Source organism: Gadus chalcogrammus, chromosome 18 (assembly GCF_026213295.1).
Source record: "Gadus chalcogrammus isolate NIFS_2021 chromosome 18, NIFS_Gcha_1.0, whole genome shotgun sequence".
NCBI lineage: Eukaryota > Metazoa > Chordata > Actinopteri > Gadiformes > Gadidae > Gadus > Gadus chalcogrammus.
In genome coordinates, this window is record NC_079429.1 from 6493604 (window position 1) to 6512623 (window position 19020).

Genomic DNA, 19020 nt, shown 5'->3' on the forward strand with positions numbered 1-19020 from the left:
AGGGATCCATTTGTCCTCTAAGAGCATCCGCTGCTCGAGGTGGAGACGGAGATGGTTGGATGTGTTTAGGAGCTAATAGCGCTGCAGAGAGCAGAGGATAGGAGAGGAAAGAGAGGCGGGAAACGGTGGCTGAGCAGGTCCGGTGAATAGCAGGTCCGGTGAGATTCTCTATGGTAAGGCAGAAACCCACCTTCTTAGAGCTCAAAGAAAAACGATTAATTTGGGTTGTGTCACACACACACACACACACACCACACACACACACACACACACACACACACACACACACACACACACACACACACACAACACACACACACACACACACACACACACACACACACACATTATATGCATATTATTTTAGCTATTAAGGACCCCTTATATGATATAGTCCCCTCACTATATATTATGGTTCATTATAATAAACCTATCATTTATGCTATGTAATAATAAAGTGTTAATTGCATATGTTACGTTATACTATAGTGTTAATGCCGTATGTAGTAATAATACAGTTTAAACAAGACAAAAGATCCATTCCCCTGTTTGTACCCAAGGTCCACAGATTCACAGATTCCAGAATGATTCTGGAGTGTAGACAACCTTACATTCGCACATTTTCTAGCATGATTCTAGAGTTTACTTTACATTATATCCAATGATTGTCTTTCTTGATTCTAGAGTGCAGACACCATTATATCCAAAGGTTGTCTAACTTGATTCTCTAGAGACACGATTATTTCGTGCATTGGTTCAGTATTGAGTTCGTTGGTTTCTTACTGTAGCAATCTAGTTGGGCTAGAATCAAAGTAGGCTACACTACGGTAACAGTCTAGCTCAGAATTAGGCACACTACGGTAAAAGTCTAGAGCTATATACTACACTCACCCAAGCGCCTCCTCTACATTTGCTCATGTTGACTCTGTAATCATTAGTTAGCTAATGTTATGATAGTAACACACACACACACACACACACACACACACACACACACACACACACACACACACACACACACACACACACACACACACACACACACACACACACACACACACACACTTGGAATCCGTTCGATTTGGAATCTAACGGATACAACTTCTCTGTAGATAAGCTAAATGACTTGCCAAATGTTGATATGGCAAGTTAAGCTAAAAAGGTTAGATAATGATGCTAGGCTAACTAGTCTAAAAAACGTCCCATTCTAAGTTAAGTTAACTAAACATTGTTAACTGCAACATAATATAAATCGCCATTATTTAAGAACTATCTACTTACCAACAACTCTGCACAATCTTGCACGGTACCCGCTCTGAACAGCTGGGGAATTCAAGTGGGGAATATACTGTAATGGGGGGGGGGGGGGGGTTCAAGCCTTAATTAGTGTGCTCCAAGCCATAATCAGAGGGTCGGACCCCGTAATTCGAATCCACCCCTAACCTTCACGTCCACCTTGGCCTAGTCCAGTACCACCGGCGTCCACCGCTGGGCCCAGCCCCTCCCCATCTCACTCAACTTGGTAGCACAAGATCAAGTAGCATCGCACGTGTGAGTGTCACTTCTTTAATAGGTCCATGGTCGGTCCTCTGTACCGGAAACCTGACTCGCTTAGCCATACCCCTACCTTCAGATCTAAACCCCTTAACCTTACCATCACCTTAACAATAACACCTAAATTATATCCATTAACCCCTTTACCCAAACAATAACACATAAACTGCAATCATAACCCCGGCCTTAACCCTAAATAACACCTACATTCTAAACGTAACCCCTAAACCTTACCATAACCCCAACAATAACACCACAACTCTAACTTTAACACCTAAACCTTACCATAACCCTCACAATAACATCTAAACTCTAACCTAACCATGATGACTGACTGGGTTGATTGGCTGGCATAAAACGCAATCATCTTGACTTGGTCCATAGAGCTGGTGGACCGTCCATGAGCTGGACTAGTTCAAGGTCCGCCCCTTTTCCTCCGCAATAAGCACCACTTTGGCTTGTTCTGCGATTTATACGCTAAACGACAATATGCATTTCTTTTCTAAACACTAAATGGCAGTTCAGAGTAAATTGTTTCCAAGATTTTCAAAAAAGAGGTTGTAGTCAAAAATAATGTTCTTTGTTTTAGCCTCTTTAAAAAATATATATATCAAAACAAAAAATACATCAAATTTGAGTCCGTCCATTTTTGTTAAAAAACTGAAAATAAGTGAATCTTTATCTGCTCATAAATCGACCTTTAGAAAGCATTTCAACATGCATAATCCGATGATAAAAGCTTGGTTTGCGCTGAAGTTCAGTACATGATGCTTTATGTTCCCCACTCCCTCTCCAGCTATAAAAGCAATAGTGACGCGTCACCAGGTCTTCTTCTCACGTCAGCCACAGCAGACACTTCTCGTCCCCACACCGGAATCCACAAGGTAACGCAATAAACGCTGTTTTTATGGGTCTTATTTGCATCAGAATAATGGTTTTTATTAGGATTTGTGTTTCACGATCTCGGTGCAGTGATCTTTGATCGTGACTTGCTGGTGATACGTGGCGTAGCCAGCGCTAAACGTGACATGACGGCGGGCGGGGTTTCCATTCTACGCTACCGCACCTTAAACTTGAGTTACTGAAGTCGTTGAACAATTTTAAATGTTGTTCTAGCACGTTCTTTTGAGTGGATGCCATTGATGCAACATGGTCTGCAGGAAGTACGAGACACGAGCGGAAATTTAGTGCCGTGATAGAAGCCGGCATGAACAAAAGACCATGCTCTTTTTAAGGCCTTGCTGCAATTATTTGCGGAAGGGGCATCCGGACCGCAGCCAGATGTATACCAAAAGTCTAATCGAGTACCCAATCAGCCGCCCTCACTTATAGTGATGATGTGTAACATAATGAGACGGGCATTCGCTGCTGGATTTGACAGCAGTTGGTCAAAGAAAGCCCCAGCTCCCATCAACTTCCCAATACGATACACCGCATGCGCCGACAAAGCTTCGCCCATGCGCAAAGAGCTCGCAATTGTATGTCCACGGGTCGTGTCTAAACAGCTCCGGCTCGTCACTGCAGCCGTCAACGCTAAAGCGAGTTGAGTGATCGTTGATCGCAGTGCACCTTCCACATCAACCGAGGTAGCTTTCAGTCAATGCAATATACTCTCCGATGGGGTCGGGGGCCTCGGCATCCGGCCCCAAAGCGGATAATTGCGCTCAAGGGCTGTGAGTGATTTTGTGTGCAGTTTTGTACTTTCTTCTTTAAAAGTTGCGTCTTGTCTGTAATCCTTAACCTATCCTTTCCAGAATCATGTCTGACACCGAGCGCACCTTCATCGCCGTCAAGCCCGATGGAGTCCAGAGGGGACTCGTCGGAGACATCATCAAGAGGTTTGAGCAGAAGGGCTTCAAACTGGTGGCGATGAAGATGACAACGGTAAGTTCATGGGACCGTTCTTAAACCCCCTGCTTAGGAAATGTGCATTTACTGATTTGTCTCAGATTGTTTGAACTGGTTGCGAGTCTGCATCGACCTTAGGTGGGTCAGATTAGTTGACCCCTGCTATTCCTGACTGTTGCTCTGCTGCTAAGCGCCTGGTTCTTATCCTGCTTACACAAGCACTATGGCACTGTGGCTCTGCTAACCTGATGGTTCATGCAGTAAGCACTTATGAGCATTACCATGTACCTCACTGCATTGCAGCTGCAGCAAAGATTAGTAGATTGACAGAATATATAAATCAGAAAATGGCGTTTTCGTTGGAGATTTAGCAAACACGAATGCAGTCATTTGCTGTCTAATGCTAAATAGAGATTCAAATATTTGGTTCATTGATCAGTCTTAATGAATGCTTGCGTGTTAATTTGCGGTTTTTCTGAGGGAGGTGGAGGAGAATGATTGCCGCCCTGCACTTTTAACCAAATCTACTGGAGCTTGACTGCCAGTCTGATTTACTGTTCAATTTGTGAAACTTGACTATTGTCTTCTGGTTGGTGTGTTGCAGGCCAAAGTTGAGCTTCTTCAGCAGCACTACGCAGACCTGAAGGAGAGGCCCTTCTTCCCCAGCCTGGTCAAATACATGAGCTCTGGGCCTGTGGTCGCCATGGTAATTAACCCACATGCACATCGACACTGACGGAGCACTTTCTTTAGTTGGAAGAAAACTGAGCAAGTTGAGACATGTCATTTCTATTTTCAACACATTTGAAGGAAGCAGACAGTTTGAAATGGATCGCTGAGCATAATACGTCACTGAAATTATCAACATTTCTTCCACTCTAAAATGACAGTAATTTCAATTTAATTCTAACACATTTTCAGTGATGGAAGATGTATATTTCTTTGAGAATAAACACGAGATACGGTCTTACAGAATTCCGTAAGACAAAATCAAATGCATCAGTGTCCCAACCGAATATTGCACCCAGAATACTTACCGACTGATGTCCTCTCCTAAAGGTGTGGGAGGGTCTGAATGCAGTGAAGACCGGCAGAGTGATGCTGGGCGAGACCAACCCAGCCGACTCCAAGCCTGGTACCATCAGGGGCGACTACTGCATCCAAGTTGGAAAGTAAGGAACAGATCCCATAGTCGTCGGTCATGAACGTCTTGTTTCTTTATCCGGGCTTGCCTGTTGTATGGTCGCAATACTGCTACAGATGTTTCAATATCTCCAAGGCAGTTCTGCTGCCCTTGTGGTGGTCAAAAAAGGGTTATGTTCCATTGGGCTAAATGATTCTCTTCAACCGCTCAGGAACATCATCCACGGCAGCGACTCTGTGGAGAGTGCCAAGCACGAGATCAGCCTGTGGTTCAAGGACGACGAGGTGTCCAGCTACGTCAGCTGCGCCCAGAGCTGGCTGTACGACTAAACCCACCTGCCCCCTCTCCTACAACCCGGACACCGGACACGCTGGTGGACGACCAGTGTCTTTGCCCCTTTGGTGTTCCTCCCTTCTACCCACGGAGGGCAGACGGCGGATCCGTCAAGGCGACTCCCCCCCCCCCCCGTCATGTCTTACTGTACCGTTTTGGGTCTGCTTTGTGGACCTGAAGTCCTTGTTCCATTCCGGCTTCCTTGTTCCATTCCAGCTTCAAACACCTTTCCCCAAGTTGCATTCCTTGTGAGAGTATCATGATGGTTTCTGCTGCTAAAATGGTGATTTTGGTTTTTGAATAAAACTTGACAAGATCTCAATCTTCTCCCTGATTTCTGAAACTTTAACGTCCGAACTCTTGAGGGCATCAGGCCTTTTCCTAAAAGATTTAGTATGGGTATAATCTCGGATGGACATGGGATTTGTTTCCGGGGGCCAACTCAAAAGGCGCTGATAGGAGGGATTAAGTTAACATTAACTGTGTGCTTAATACTTGGCATGACCTTGCAACACTGCACTTGACTTGAAACATAAGCGCATGACTTGGACCAGAACCTTGACAATGTGAAGAAGACTTCTCATAACCAGCACTTTCCCAACATTTGGCTTTATTTACAAATTCAAAGCTTGATCACAGCACAACTTAACATATGAAAAGGTAACATACACTATCAAAAAGATTTACAAACTTTAAAACTGCAATCTAATATGTACCTCAAAGGGTCAGTGTTAAATTTTAATAGATTTAAGTTCAACATTTGTATCCAAAATAAATTTCACCATAACTTAACCCTCTCAATTCACAACAGTAATACAATAAATGTATCAAATATATAGCACCACGATATAGTTGAATATAATTGGGGCTATCACATATAAAAGACCCGTGTTAGTATCAAGAGGAAAACAAAATACCCATTCTCAAGTCAACATCGATTAGGAGTTGTGCCCTTGCGCCAACCCCTCCCATCCCAATACAGGGAATAACAGCGAACAGTGAGGAAATATATAAGCACACCGCTATCATGCAATCTGGTAATCCTCAGCCATCGTATTGAGCCCTGCAAGCAAATTACCTTAGTGACTAGTGAGAAATTTTCCATTTCAATTTGTGAGGTGGCGCATTTTGCATGAACCAAAATGCGAGTTGTGAGGGACTTATTTTTTAACGTAGCAGCAACGTGAGTCCATAAAACAGTCTTGGAATTGCACTGGGTTATGATGCAACTGGGTGAGTAAAGTTATAAATGCTTGATTCTTACCCTCCTCCCTCCTTACAAAATGGGAAATATACTCTCAAATGAAAGTCTAATCAAAAGCCCACCCTTCTACTTATGATTGTGTGACACTACAATGTTATTGCTCATTTGGTCTTGGAACCATTGTATTTTAGTTGCCTTTGTTATCCACTTGGAACCAAAAATTACCTCATTGAATACCCCCTAATCAAAATACCAATGACAATGCCAATTACAAAAATCTAACATAAAACTGCAAGCAATCATATTGAACTTCTCAATAAATAATGGGGCGACCTCATCAATCAACAACACGATTAGCTGAACACAGAACAGAACAATTAGAGGAGATACGAGCAAGGAGGATATGAAAACAGGACATCAGCCGAACAAACACTTGGCAGCAACCCCCAGCTGGCATTTCAACCCATGCTATTTGACTCACACAAAGCTTTGAATAATGCAGTTGGAAATACAAACTGATTCGAAGGAAATGCAGAAAAAGCTTTTTCCTGAGATTTAAACCCGGAATCATACTGGTAAAGAATGAGCTCATGTGTTGTTGTTCTATTGTCACAGAGAGAGTATTCGGCATGGGTTATGGTAACAGCCCCAAAAACTAAATAAAAGGTGATACAATATCTGGTTAGAATATTTATGTAATTTATATTTCAATGTAGTGACATTAGAGGGTTAGATCTTTGATGTCTACGTAAAATATAGAATACGGGAACTTTATTGCATATTAATCTAATCAGAAGACTATCCTGCAAGCTGTGATAAAATTCTTATGTTTGGTGTCTAGTCTTCCAGAGAAACATTTCAGGTTACAGATTTTTCATTTTGCATATGCTATCCCACAGCAGTAGCATAAACACACAAACTCTTGGATATGTGCTCAATTTCACCAGGAGGTAGTAGATAAATAGCTGCAAGTTTCCGACTCAGAACAATAAACTAAATTGTCACATACAGATTTGTGTCAATTTTTCGAAACTATGAATAAAACAAAATCGAATGGAATAAATTGTCTTTTTTTTGCTCCATGTTATCATTCTTATAATAAAGCAAAAATATCTTTCTACATATTCTGTCTTGTGCCACTTCTAGAACTCACTGTGTGAATGCTGCCTTTAAGGATATATGTAATAGCAGTGCATTGCGTATTAATTTATTACTGAACATAAACCGGTTATTCTGTGGCTCATCTGAATAACTGACTACTTGCATACATATGGCTCTGACATGAGAACTCAAGCAATGGAACAGAAAACACCTTGCATATACTCTTACATAACGTCAACACATTCAGCCGCTTGATTGAGACAAAATATCTGCTGCGTTTTCTTGTACGCACATCCATTACATACATACATGCCTCTCGTGTCCTCACCATGTGAGAGTTATGGGAGAAAGAAACTATACTGAATAGCAGCCACACAGCCACTTGAAAACGTTAATCATGGTCCAAAAACAAATGAAAAACACAGGTTAAGTCTGACCAGCCCGTGTAGTGTATTTGAACATGGCGGATTGGACTGGTATAACAAGCCAGCAGTACAATCTGACACCATTTTGTTGCTTTTATGCACACCAAAAGACAATAGCAATACCTGAAGAAGCATGTAGGTTGATTTGGGAATAAGAAAGCACGAGGCACTGGCCTACATACTAATCAGATGTTTCCATCACAGGCCACTGCTCAGCTCATGCTGCAGCAAGTGTTGATCTCATCAATGGCGTTTGGAAAACTATGCAATAATATTCAAATTAAGGTATGATAAGCCAAATGGACTGTTTATAAAGGCCTGTCTTAGAATAACCACAAGTCTGACTGAGGTGGCTTCCAGGAGGCATGTAAGGAGGTCTTGATGTTTTTAATGTGCACCATGGCAAAGCCATCAAATTAACTCAATGTTATTACTAAGTCAGACATTGCCAATACACTTCAAACTAATTATGTAGAAAGATGACGATACTCCAACATGGGGATCTGGGCCTCTGCATGAATTGATGAATAGAACCCTGATAAAAAATCCACTTGCATCTAAACAACCAACTAACAGAGAATCCTAAGAGAGTGCTGGTGCTCGATAATTTCCTGAAATGCATTGTGGGAGGAGGTGTACGGCTGTTATCAGTGGAAAAACAAATGCCAGGACTGTAGTCCAATATAAGTGAATGGTTTCAAGGGCAGAAGGACATCCCTCCCACATTATCTTTATGTTCATTCAAGAGACCTTATTTATAATGGTGGCAGGGAGTGGCTAGAGTCCAACCCCGTCTAGCAATTGAAAGTTGTCCTCTGTTCAAATTAAAATCTTATATACTGTAGTTCTCTATCCATAGTTTATCATACTATTTTATCAATAGACTCACTCTTATAGAACAACACACATTAAGTACCCCATCCAGCCACCAAAATTTATGCAAAGTAAGTTATCATCGTTTTAAGACAGAATATGACCAAAATAACAGAACTTCAAGTACTATAAACAAAAGTATCAGTCCACCTGGCAAAACTGTTCAAAACTACAGGAAGAACGAAAACATACACAATTCGGTCTTTTTCTTTCCCCCGCTTCTCTCTGGATTGGTGAAAATGCTTTCAAGGAAAAAAAAAAAAAAAACATCAAATAAAGTCAGCGAAGGAAAGATATTTTTTTGTCGTTTTTTTTCTCTGTTTAATTACACCCAACGCCACCGCCAATAAATGTTTTTAGTCACAGTTTCTGCAGGTCTCTGTGCGGCTTCCCCCGCATCCGGTCCCAGAGTGGTGGCATCAGCCAGGTGTTAAGGCCAGACGTGGCTTTGATGGAACCTTGCAAGAATACCTCCATCTATACCAGCAGCAGCAGCGGCAGCTCCTATTCCTGCCCTATCTCCGTCTACACCAGCAGCTCCCACTCTCCTGCCATCTGGGGGACACATCTAGAGCTCAGTCTCTTGCTATGGATTTCGATGAGGTTTTTCTTCCGGAAAAAGGAGCAGATATTTTGGAACTCTTCCCTCCCAATGCCATGAACCGGTAGAGGGAGAGGGGGGGGGGGGGGGGCTGAGAAAATGTGTCCGATCCCTCCTCCTCTTCCTGAAGGATGAACTGGGCCACAATATATATGCGCGTGTGCGTGCGTGGACACAGCTACAAAGTTTTGCAAAGGGCCAGAGACAGCTTCTCTGTACCCCCTCTCTCCAGTAAGATCTCCAGGCCCGTTCAAAATAAAACCAATACAGAACCGAAATGGTTGACAAGGCGCTGTTCTGTCGTCGTGTGTTCACACCCCCCCCCCCCAGTTCCCCGTTGCAGAACCTTCTCAGGGCTCCTGTTTGATGTAGTAGCCCGCCGATCCGTTGCTCTCCTGGTCGGACACGCCCTGCGAGAAGGTGAACTCGTCCCCCTCGGTCGCCTCCTCCTTCAGCCGCAGCAGAGACTCTGCTCGGGGACCCCCGGAGAGAGAGCGGGAGAAAGGGAACAGGGATGAGTGGACTACAGCTGGGACATGATACGGGGTGAGACGAGGACATGAACCAGAATGTAACGGGAACATGACCCCGGGATGTAACGGGGACATGACCCGCCCTGGGGTCCAATTGAGACATGACCCAGAGTGTAACGGGCACATGAACCACTGAACCAGAGTTCAGCACTGTAACAGGGACATGAACCAGAGTGTTACCGGGACATAACCCGGGGATTAAGGGGACATGACCCGGGCTGAAAGGGTGACAAGACCCGCGGTTTAACGGGGACTTTAATAACAGGGACACCGGGTCATGACACCGGCTGTAATGGGGACATGAGACTGTGTTAAAAACATCAGACCTATAAAGAGGGGAATACCAGTTGCTCGAGACCCCCATTCTTTCATGTTAAATGGAGTAAACCTTACAGAAGAAAACATGTACGGTTTACAAACAAAAACTAAATAAAACACCCCTGCGATGTCATGGAACAACCTTCCAAACAGCGCAGTTTACTGTTTTACATGAAGGGGAGCAGACGGCTGGGGAAGGAAGGGAACATACAGAAAGCAAGGCTCAGAAACAGCCGGGACATGCAGCCAAAGCAGCCAGAGGTGTCCACCAACCCAAGGCCACAGCCGTTACACCTAGCCCCACCTGATGTGACATCGAGGGCAGCCACGCAGGTTAATAGGAAAGTGCAGTTACCTGATTTGTGCGTTTGTTGGAGGTGGAGGTGGGTGCGGGGGCGTGGCCGGGTGGGTCCGGGGGCAGGGTAGGGGGGCGGGCTCTGCTCCTCGTCCCCAGAAAAGCTCCTCCTCCTCCCTGCTTGACCGAAGGGCCTTCGACCGACTGGGATCTTCCGCTCTAGGCGCCAAGCGAGACTCGGGTTAAGCTACTCATTAAGAGCAATGGGGAGACACTTTATTCTTCACACTGCACAGTCATGTTGGGATTTCAGATGAGACCAGGAAGGCTACGGTTATTTTTGGTTGTAAAATCAAGCGGATTTGACAGGGAATATTAATAAAACGATAATTACAATACATCATACACTGTGGGGGCCAGGTATCCAATTTACTCCGCACAGTGCGTGGCCCCCTAATAATTATTATAATAATAATCCCCTGGCAGAGTCTTGCCAAGAACTTCTAGCATCTAGTTCGGCATCACTAGTAAAACACCAGCAAAGCTACAAAAGCTTGGGTAAACATTGAGCAACAGCATGGTCGTTCACAGTCACTTCTACGATTGGGTGACCTCCAAAACACACCTACTGATACCACAAACAACCCTTTCTCCCCCTTTGGATACCAAATATGAGCATACCAGCAGTGTGAATTACTAGAAAAGTATAGAAAAGGCTTTTCTATAGACAACAAATTGTCTCTAACACACTGTCTCTAACACACACACACACACACACACACACACACACACACACACACACACACACACACACACACACACACACACACACACACACACACACACACACACACACACACACACACACACACACACACACACACACACACACACACACACAAAGAGGAAGACATGGAGACACAGGGCTGGATTAAACAAGACGACATGGAGGGAATTCTCACTTTTCTTTTGTCCTTTGTACTGCGTTGCCTTCTTCTTCTGCTTGGGCATGCTAGAGGGCATCTCCCGGGCGCCTGGCAGGCAGTGAACAACATTTCAAGTTTAAAGTTTGAAATAAATTGTAAGGAAAAGTCCCAAAAGTCATTCAGCCACATAGATCCAGTATCGTCGGTTGGCTGTGTGGCCAATACTAACAATTCTGTTTATAATGCTAAAAATAGTTAATAACAACAACAACAACAACAACAGGTGGTGTACAATGACTCACTCTGCGCGGCGGGCGGCTGCAGCTGGTAGCCGGTCAGCTGGCACCAGCCCACGGGGTAGAGGTCGGGGGACTCGCAGTCCACCCACTGGTCGTACTCATCCTCCCAGCCGTCAAAGTGGATGCGCAGGAGGCGGTGGACGATGCGGGTCACCGTGGCGACGCACACCAGCCGCGGCTCCATCAGGTCCACCGCCTCCAACTTCATGCCCTGGCGGAAGCCGTGGTTGGGGACGTCCTGATGGGGGGCGGAGAGAGAGACGGGGGGTCCAGGGACACGGAGACGACTCATGGGTTAGGTTTACATTTACGTTTGGCACTTAGCCGACGCTTTCATCCAAAGCGACTTAATAATAAAACAATAAGTACATTTGTCAGATGAAGGTGAAACAACAATATATCTCTGTCGGGACTCGGTACAGTAAGGATGTTCATAGAACCGAGTGCAAAGCACTTACAATTGCTAGGTTAACCCATTCCCCGTACACAACAAAAATAGCTACGGTAAGATGCTACATAAGTGCATACATTAAGTGCAAGGACGTACAACTAGTAGGAGGGGTGTTTTTGTGCGGCTGAACCAATGATCAAAATAGGCTTTCAGAGATAAAATAGCACGAAACAAAGTAGCTTTAACAGCACGAGCACATGAATTTGAACGCACAGCTTTGTGATCTGAGGAGAACATCAAACAGCCAGACAGAGCAGTAACGTGGCCTACCTTGTTAAAGAGCTTGACCGGAGCCGCTATTGAACCCGTTTCTCTGAGGTAGTCAAACCATTTATATGGTAGTTTAGTGCACCCTGGGGAACAGTCAGGTGAGACTATGGCATTAGAAAACACTGGCCAACAAACAAGAGGTGAGAGCTTAGCTACACGGTGAGAGAGATGGAGATCATGTCTTATCAGTCGACGCTATGTGTCCGTCTTTAAAGAGCAGCCAAACAGGGACAGCAGAACACTAAACAAGATACGGCTAGCATTTCCTTGGCTTAAAATAAGCCATAGCAATAGGTTTACCATCATCACAACAAACGCATTACCACAAGAAAAGCCAATCAGACAATAGGATACAATTCTTAGTGTCAGTTACGCTTTATGGCAAGTCTGTGTCTACGCATTAATGAATCTGCGAGTCATTGCAACTGATGAGTTGCATTTCTACCTCTTGGGGGTGTGAGTTCAATGCTGTTGATTTCACAGAAGCCGGCAGGGAAGATGGAAGGGGAGGTGGAGTGGTAGCAGAACCAGTCCGAGCCATCCACTGCCTCCGAGCCGTCGATTCCAATCATGAGGTAGCCGTCTGCCAACACCTACAAACACATGTAATGAACTGTATCATGAGGCAGCCTTCTGCTAACACATGTAATGAACTGTATCATGAGGCAGCCTTCTGCTAACACATGTAATGAACTGTATCATGAGGCAGCCTTCTGCTAACACATGTAATGAACTGTATCATGAGGTAGCCTTCTGCTAACACATGTAATGAACTGTATCATTAGGCAGCCTTCTGCTAACACATGTAATGAACTGTATCATGAGGCAGCCTTCTGCTAACACATGTAATGAACTGTATCATGAGGTAGCCTTCTGCTAACACATGTAATGAACTGTATCATGAGGTAGCCTTCTGCTAACACATGTAATGAACTGTATCATTAGGCAGCCTTCTGCTAACACATGTAATGAACTGTATCATGAGGCAGCCTTCTGCTAACACATGTAATGAACTGTATCATGAGGTAGCCTTCTGCTAACACATGTAATGAACTGTATCATGAGGCAGCCTTCTGCTAACACATGTAATGAACTGTATCATGAGGCAGCCTTCTGCTAACACATGTAATGAACTGTATCATGAGGCAGCCTTCTGCTAACACATGTAATGAACTGTATCATGAGGCAGCCTTCTGCTAACACATGTAATGAACTGTATCATTAGGCAGCCTTCTGCTAACACATGTAATGAACTGTATCATGAGGTAGCCTTCTGCTAACACATGTAATGAACTGTATCATGAGGCAGCCTTCTGCTAACACATGTAATGAACTGTATCATGAGGCAGCCTTCTGCTAACACATGTAATGAACTGTATCATGAGGCAGCCTTCTGCTAACACATGTAATGAACTGTATCATGAGGTAGCCTTCTGCTAACACATGTAATGTACTTATCATGATGTAGCCTTCTGCAATAACATGTAATGTACTTTATCATGAGGTAGCCTTCTGCTATAACATGTAATGAACAGTATAATGAGGTAGCTGGCTGCTAACACCTACAAACAAAGAGCACAGTAATAGTCACTATCTCGGTGTTGATTCGATTGTGTTGGGGAGGGTTAGTATCGTACCACACTACTAAATCTAACTACTAATTAACTAAGGGAATAATAAAATGCACCTTGGACAAAAGTGTCCAAGCTGTTGATAAGAGCGACACAATCTTCTTTAGCTCTAAACTCCCTTCAGTCTGTTAGAGAAGCACTGATGCAGGAATTTGTGTGAGTGCTGTGATTATATTTGTAGTAGTAAATATTGTAAAAGGGGGAAGACTCACCTTTCTTACAGTAGCCACACATATAGCAGAGAGGTTTAGTGGGTCGATGGCCTCCAGCTTCATGCCATCTCTGAACCACTCCCCAGTCTGGTCCACATCTCTCACCTAACACACACACACACACACACACACACACACACACACACACACACACACACACACACACACACACACACACACACACACACACACACACACACACACACACACACACACACACACACACACACACACACACACACACACAGTAAGGAAACACTCCATATCGCCCTATTGTCACACTATATCATCAAATCATATTCAATAACCATACCTTCTGGAATAGTGGTGACGGAGCATCCATTTGACCCTCCATCTTCTTTGTCACATCTGAAAATAAAAAATAAAAAAAACACTAAATACTTATTTTCATCAAATCACACCGATAGTACAGTTCTTATCCGACTTAACACTAACTACAGTCATTACCCTGAATCTACAGCTGCAACATATACACTGGATTATAACCCTAACCCTAGGTACTAACCCCAACCCAACACTACCTAGCCTTACCCTACAGTGATAACCCTATATAACTACCCACAACCCTTCAATACTAACCCAACCCAACACTACCTAGCCTAACCCTAAAATACTACCCTTAAGTAATACCCACAACCCTACAGTACTAACCCTACTGTAAATACCATAAACCTAAAGTACTAAGGCAGCGTAACCCTACAGTACTCACTCACAGTAACCCAAACCACAACCGTTTCTCAGATCTCAATGTGTTATCCATGCTGCACACTATCTGCACAATATCTGCAGCTTGCGGTCCAAACAGGAACCAAATAGGTAATTTGAGGCACACTGGGGTTTTGGCTTCACCACAATCGCAGTGAAACTCTACATGATGCAACACAGGCAGAGATCATGTAGTAACCTAATATATTATGTCTCTACTGAATTACTGTTTTTGTATATTTTCCCTGAAGTTAAAGGGTATGGGCCGTTACCTTGAATACAAATAAGTATTTCTCTGGGTTTGGACATTGTTGTTAAAATTTGGGATAATGCAGGTACAAAAACAGTACATATCTAACCTATGTTTAGTAGGTTTAGATATTTGAATGTAGAAATGTTAAATATTGTTTAATACTTTGGTTTACTACAAACCCTCTTCTGGCATTAAAATAGCAAAACATTTTATACATAAATTGTATCATAGAGATATATTTTAGAGCGCTCATCAGTCCCGAATTGCTGTGTGATTCTTAACAGAATTTTAAAAGTATTATTTTTAATGAATTAACCCCCATGACTACAACGTGTGGCCGACTCACCGGAGCGCTTGAACCGGTGGCCGATGCTGCGCGACCAGCCGATGTTGTGGATGAGCGGGCTGTACATGTGGCACCAGAAGTCGTCCGAGCCATCCAGGCTGTCCTCGTACACCAGCCGCAGCCGGCCGCCGATCACCTGCTCCACCAGGGCCACCCGCGTCCTGCTCAGGTGGTTCTTGTCCACAACCTCCACGCGCATCAGCTTCTTAAAGGGGAACTGCAAGTTTTCGTGCACCTAGCAGAGCAAGAGGGGGGAATTATTATTATTTTTTTAATAACAACTATAGAGTGTTTAAATGCATTGTCCCAATGCATACGTTGGAAATAGAGAGAGTAAAATAAATACATAATGACAAATCCCAGAGAGATTGTTGAGATTGTAAGGACCATACTGGAAATAAGTATTTTACTTTTGCATGTCATCCTTGTGATTATTGTTTTAGCGTCTTGATCCAGAAATAAATAGGATAACATTTTTATGAGTTGAGATATATATAGATGTAGATGTATAATTATGGAGACCGATTATTCCTCACCTTGGTGGCGAAGTCCGCTGGCAGTGTTTTGGCACCGGTGAGGCGCTTGACGAGAAAGGCCTTCCAGTTGGAGTATTTGAGCTGTATGGCTAAGAAGGGGATCGGAAATTGATTCATAAGCGATCCAAGGACACGCAGGAACAAAACGAAAAGCATACGTTATAAAAAAAATATATATATAAACATTGATATACTTTTCGGAGGTACGAGGGGCTTGTTGCTGGATGCACACCAGCCAACAGGGTGGATCTCTGGGATGCCCAGGTTACACCAGAAGTCTTTGCTGGTGTCGTTGTCAAAGCCCTCGTATCGCAGTAGCGCCTTGAACCCTGAAAATAAATTAGGAATATAAACGCACAATAATCGTACCACGTGAAATACAGTCCAAATTTAGGCGGGTGTTTCTACAGCTGAGAGGTTAAGAAGATGAACATCGACACTGATGTTGTGTGAGGCCAGTCCTTGCATTACCATTAATTAAACAGCAAACGCTCCAAATGAAGCCCAAAGGCTAACCTGCTAGTTTAATGATCCCTGCTATCCAGTAGACTTTGGTCGAGAGGGTGGTGTCCGAGTTGAGCACCTCCACCCTCACACCTTCCGCTAGGTCTCCCCAGCAGGTTCCCATGGGGGCCTACCAGCCAGAGATAAACACACATATATGATTAATACAAAAACATGGGTTATCTCTTAATATTGGGAGTATATTGAGTATCGGCTGTACTCACATGCTTGAAACAGCCAACGGGGGCTCCTGCCGTGCTATTGTTGACGATGTATCGACCCCAGTCAAAGCTTTCGACCGGGGCCACAGCTGGGGGGGGGGGGGGGGGGGGGGGGCAAACGTTTGAAGGTTGAGGTGAGTGTTTTTTGCATTGGCCACCTAATCGACAGACACATTTTTAAATTGTATTTTGTATGGCATACCAGCTTTCAGTTTGGCCTGGTTCTGCTGACTGGCTTGGTACTGTGCATAAGCTGCCAGCTTTGCCATGAGAGGCTGTTTCTGTAACACCTTGGCTTTTTTCGTTGGTGGTTTACCCTTAAAAACAACAACAAGTGGACATGTTAACAGACTTGTGTATCACTTCCAAATACTTGCATGGATTTAAAGTCAAATCACACCACTGAGTAAATCCGAGAAAGTACCTGAAGTCTAGCCAAGATGCTAGCTTTTTTGGAATTGGAAGAATAGCTTCTGGAGCAGGATACACTGCAGAAACGTTTGGTCTTGGAATAGAATGCATCACGCACGCCCACCATCCCGCACATCTCGCAAGTGGCTGTTGAATATAGACCACCAAGACATTCGTTCAACTCATAAATATTGGAGATTGTGATGAATTCTAAATAGTGTATGACTATTTTTGGTCAATTGTCATGAACATGTGTTTTACTCACCCATTCCCGCCTTGCCATCAGGATACGTGTAAACCTGTCCATTGTTCTTAATAATGGGCAGGGTTGCGGGAACCACCTCATCCTCACTATCGTCCGAGCTGGAACTGCTGGTCGACTCCTCACTACAGCTGTCATACCCATCAAACATCCCAAACGAATCCCTCCTCTTTCGTTCGGAACGTGGGGTGCGCTCAGCCTTAAAATGTGTTAAAAATAAGAAAGCACACACACATAATCAGAAATATGCCCTTTGGTTTTAATAAAAGGGCTCAAGTCTAGTATTAAGGGTGTGTTTGGCCAGAACACCTAGAAGACTACCTTTAACCCGTCCCTACCTGCTACTTAATAAGTCAGCCACTTAGGATAAAACCGTTCTGAATTGGACTTTCAATAACGGACATGTTGAAATGATCAATTTTAGCGCGTAGACTCTGCGATATCAGACGATCACATAATCATTGCTGTTAATCATTGCTACAATACTTTTACAATTTCCTCATCTGAGGATCAGGAAGAACAACAACGTCTTTGTTGCTTAATGCGTTAACGTTATCCAATTTGCAAGCTACAAAACAATGTACAATATATTATTTAAAAAATGGTCTGAAGAGATAATCGACTGCTGTGGACATTTCATCACTCATTTAGCGAGATATTTGACACCCATAACACGGAAATGTTTACGTGAAACCTGGCGGCCTTATCTCCTAGTGCTAGCTAGGTTAGCATAGCTAGCGGAAACCCGTCTTCTGGTTGGTATACAGGACCCATAGAACATGTTTTCGTAGAAGTCACATTATAATACACGCCTTAAATAATCATGAATACGTGGCGTATAAGGGCAGGAGCAGTTTGTGTGTTATTTCTGAATGGTATCAGCATAGGTTTAGCTAAAAGGCTAGCTGCTAGAAACATAACAAAGAGAAACCACACGGCCTTTCTCTACTAACATAGCGACATATGAACCAGAATATAATGTCATAGCCAATATACCATGTCCCTGGCGTCCTCCATCAACCCTTCATATGGACATGCTCCTTTCCTGTGCTAACTTATACAAATAATAGCCCTTAATCGGGGATGTATTGGCTTAAAAAGCCAACGTCTAAAGATCAATACTACACAGCAGAATATCAACAATTACTCCGCCGCTTCTGCGCATGTGCGAGCGTAACCTACTTTCTTGTGATTGGTGGGTCGGGATTGAGGTCAGGGACTTGTATAGAAAACAAAACATTGACCATTCTCCTGTTATTGAATGACTGACTTCCATTTCCATTCAGATATATTGATATTCATGATTTTTCTTCCGGAACAAACCATTGCGTTTTATTTCTAAATATAACAAATATATCAAAGCCTAGATTAAATGGCAATTACTGTGCTGTAGGCAAGATTTATAACAGCTATTATTTGACTTTAATCTGATAGAAAATGCATAGCCGTCTGCCAGCTGTTAGTAAGTGAATCCCAACAATTCTTAGTGGCTGAGAAACGCAGGGAGGATGCAGAGGGATGTTACATCTTGTATATATGCTCTCTCTCTCTCTCTAAACAGCTCTCAAATCTTACCTACAGCTCCTTTAGATCCCGAAAGCAAATCAGCATTTTAAATAGCTTTCTTAACAACCCTTTCACGCCTAGAACAATAATTTGAAGATCTTATTCTATGTTGTTAGACCCATTGTCCACAGCCACCTATGGATCAGCCATATTTACAAATGAAGAGTCTCTTCCACA

At 43.5% G+C, this 19020-nt stretch overlaps 2 protein-coding genes across 2 annotated transcripts; one reads left to right on the top strand and one right to left on the bottom strand.

Moving 5' to 3' along the window:
* The first annotated feature begins 2327 nt into the window (after positions 1–2327).
* On the top strand, positions 2328–5201 carry LOC130371107 (nucleoside diphosphate kinase B-like). Its single transcript, XM_056576755.1, has 5 exons — positions 2328–2438; positions 3309–3438; positions 4007–4108; positions 4462–4574; positions 4758–5201. Exons 1-5 carry the CDS (start codon positions 2329–2331, stop codon positions 4873–4875), a joined length of 573 nt encoding a protein of 190 aa, XP_056432730.1. The 5' UTR covers position 2328; the 3' UTR covers positions 4876–5201.
* A 245-nt stretch (positions 5202–5446) lies between these two features.
* On the bottom strand, positions 5447–18459 carry mbtd1 (mbt domain containing 1). Its single transcript, XM_056576754.1, has 17 exons — positions 18274–18459; positions 17281–17476; positions 17029–17162; positions 16807–16921; positions 16608–16693; positions 16396–16513; positions 16074–16208; positions 15880–15968; positions 15344–15578; positions 14332–14387; positions 14019–14123; positions 12621–12768; positions 12176–12258; positions 11458–11692; positions 11192–11263; positions 10290–10448; positions 5447–9552 (listed from the first exon to the last, which is right to left on the bottom strand). Exons 1-17 carry the CDS (start codon positions 18292–18294, stop codon positions 9434–9436), a joined length of 2106 nt encoding a protein of 701 aa, XP_056432729.1. The 5' UTR covers positions 18295–18459; the 3' UTR covers positions 5447–9433.
* Between the last annotated feature and the right edge of the window lie 561 nt (positions 18460–19020).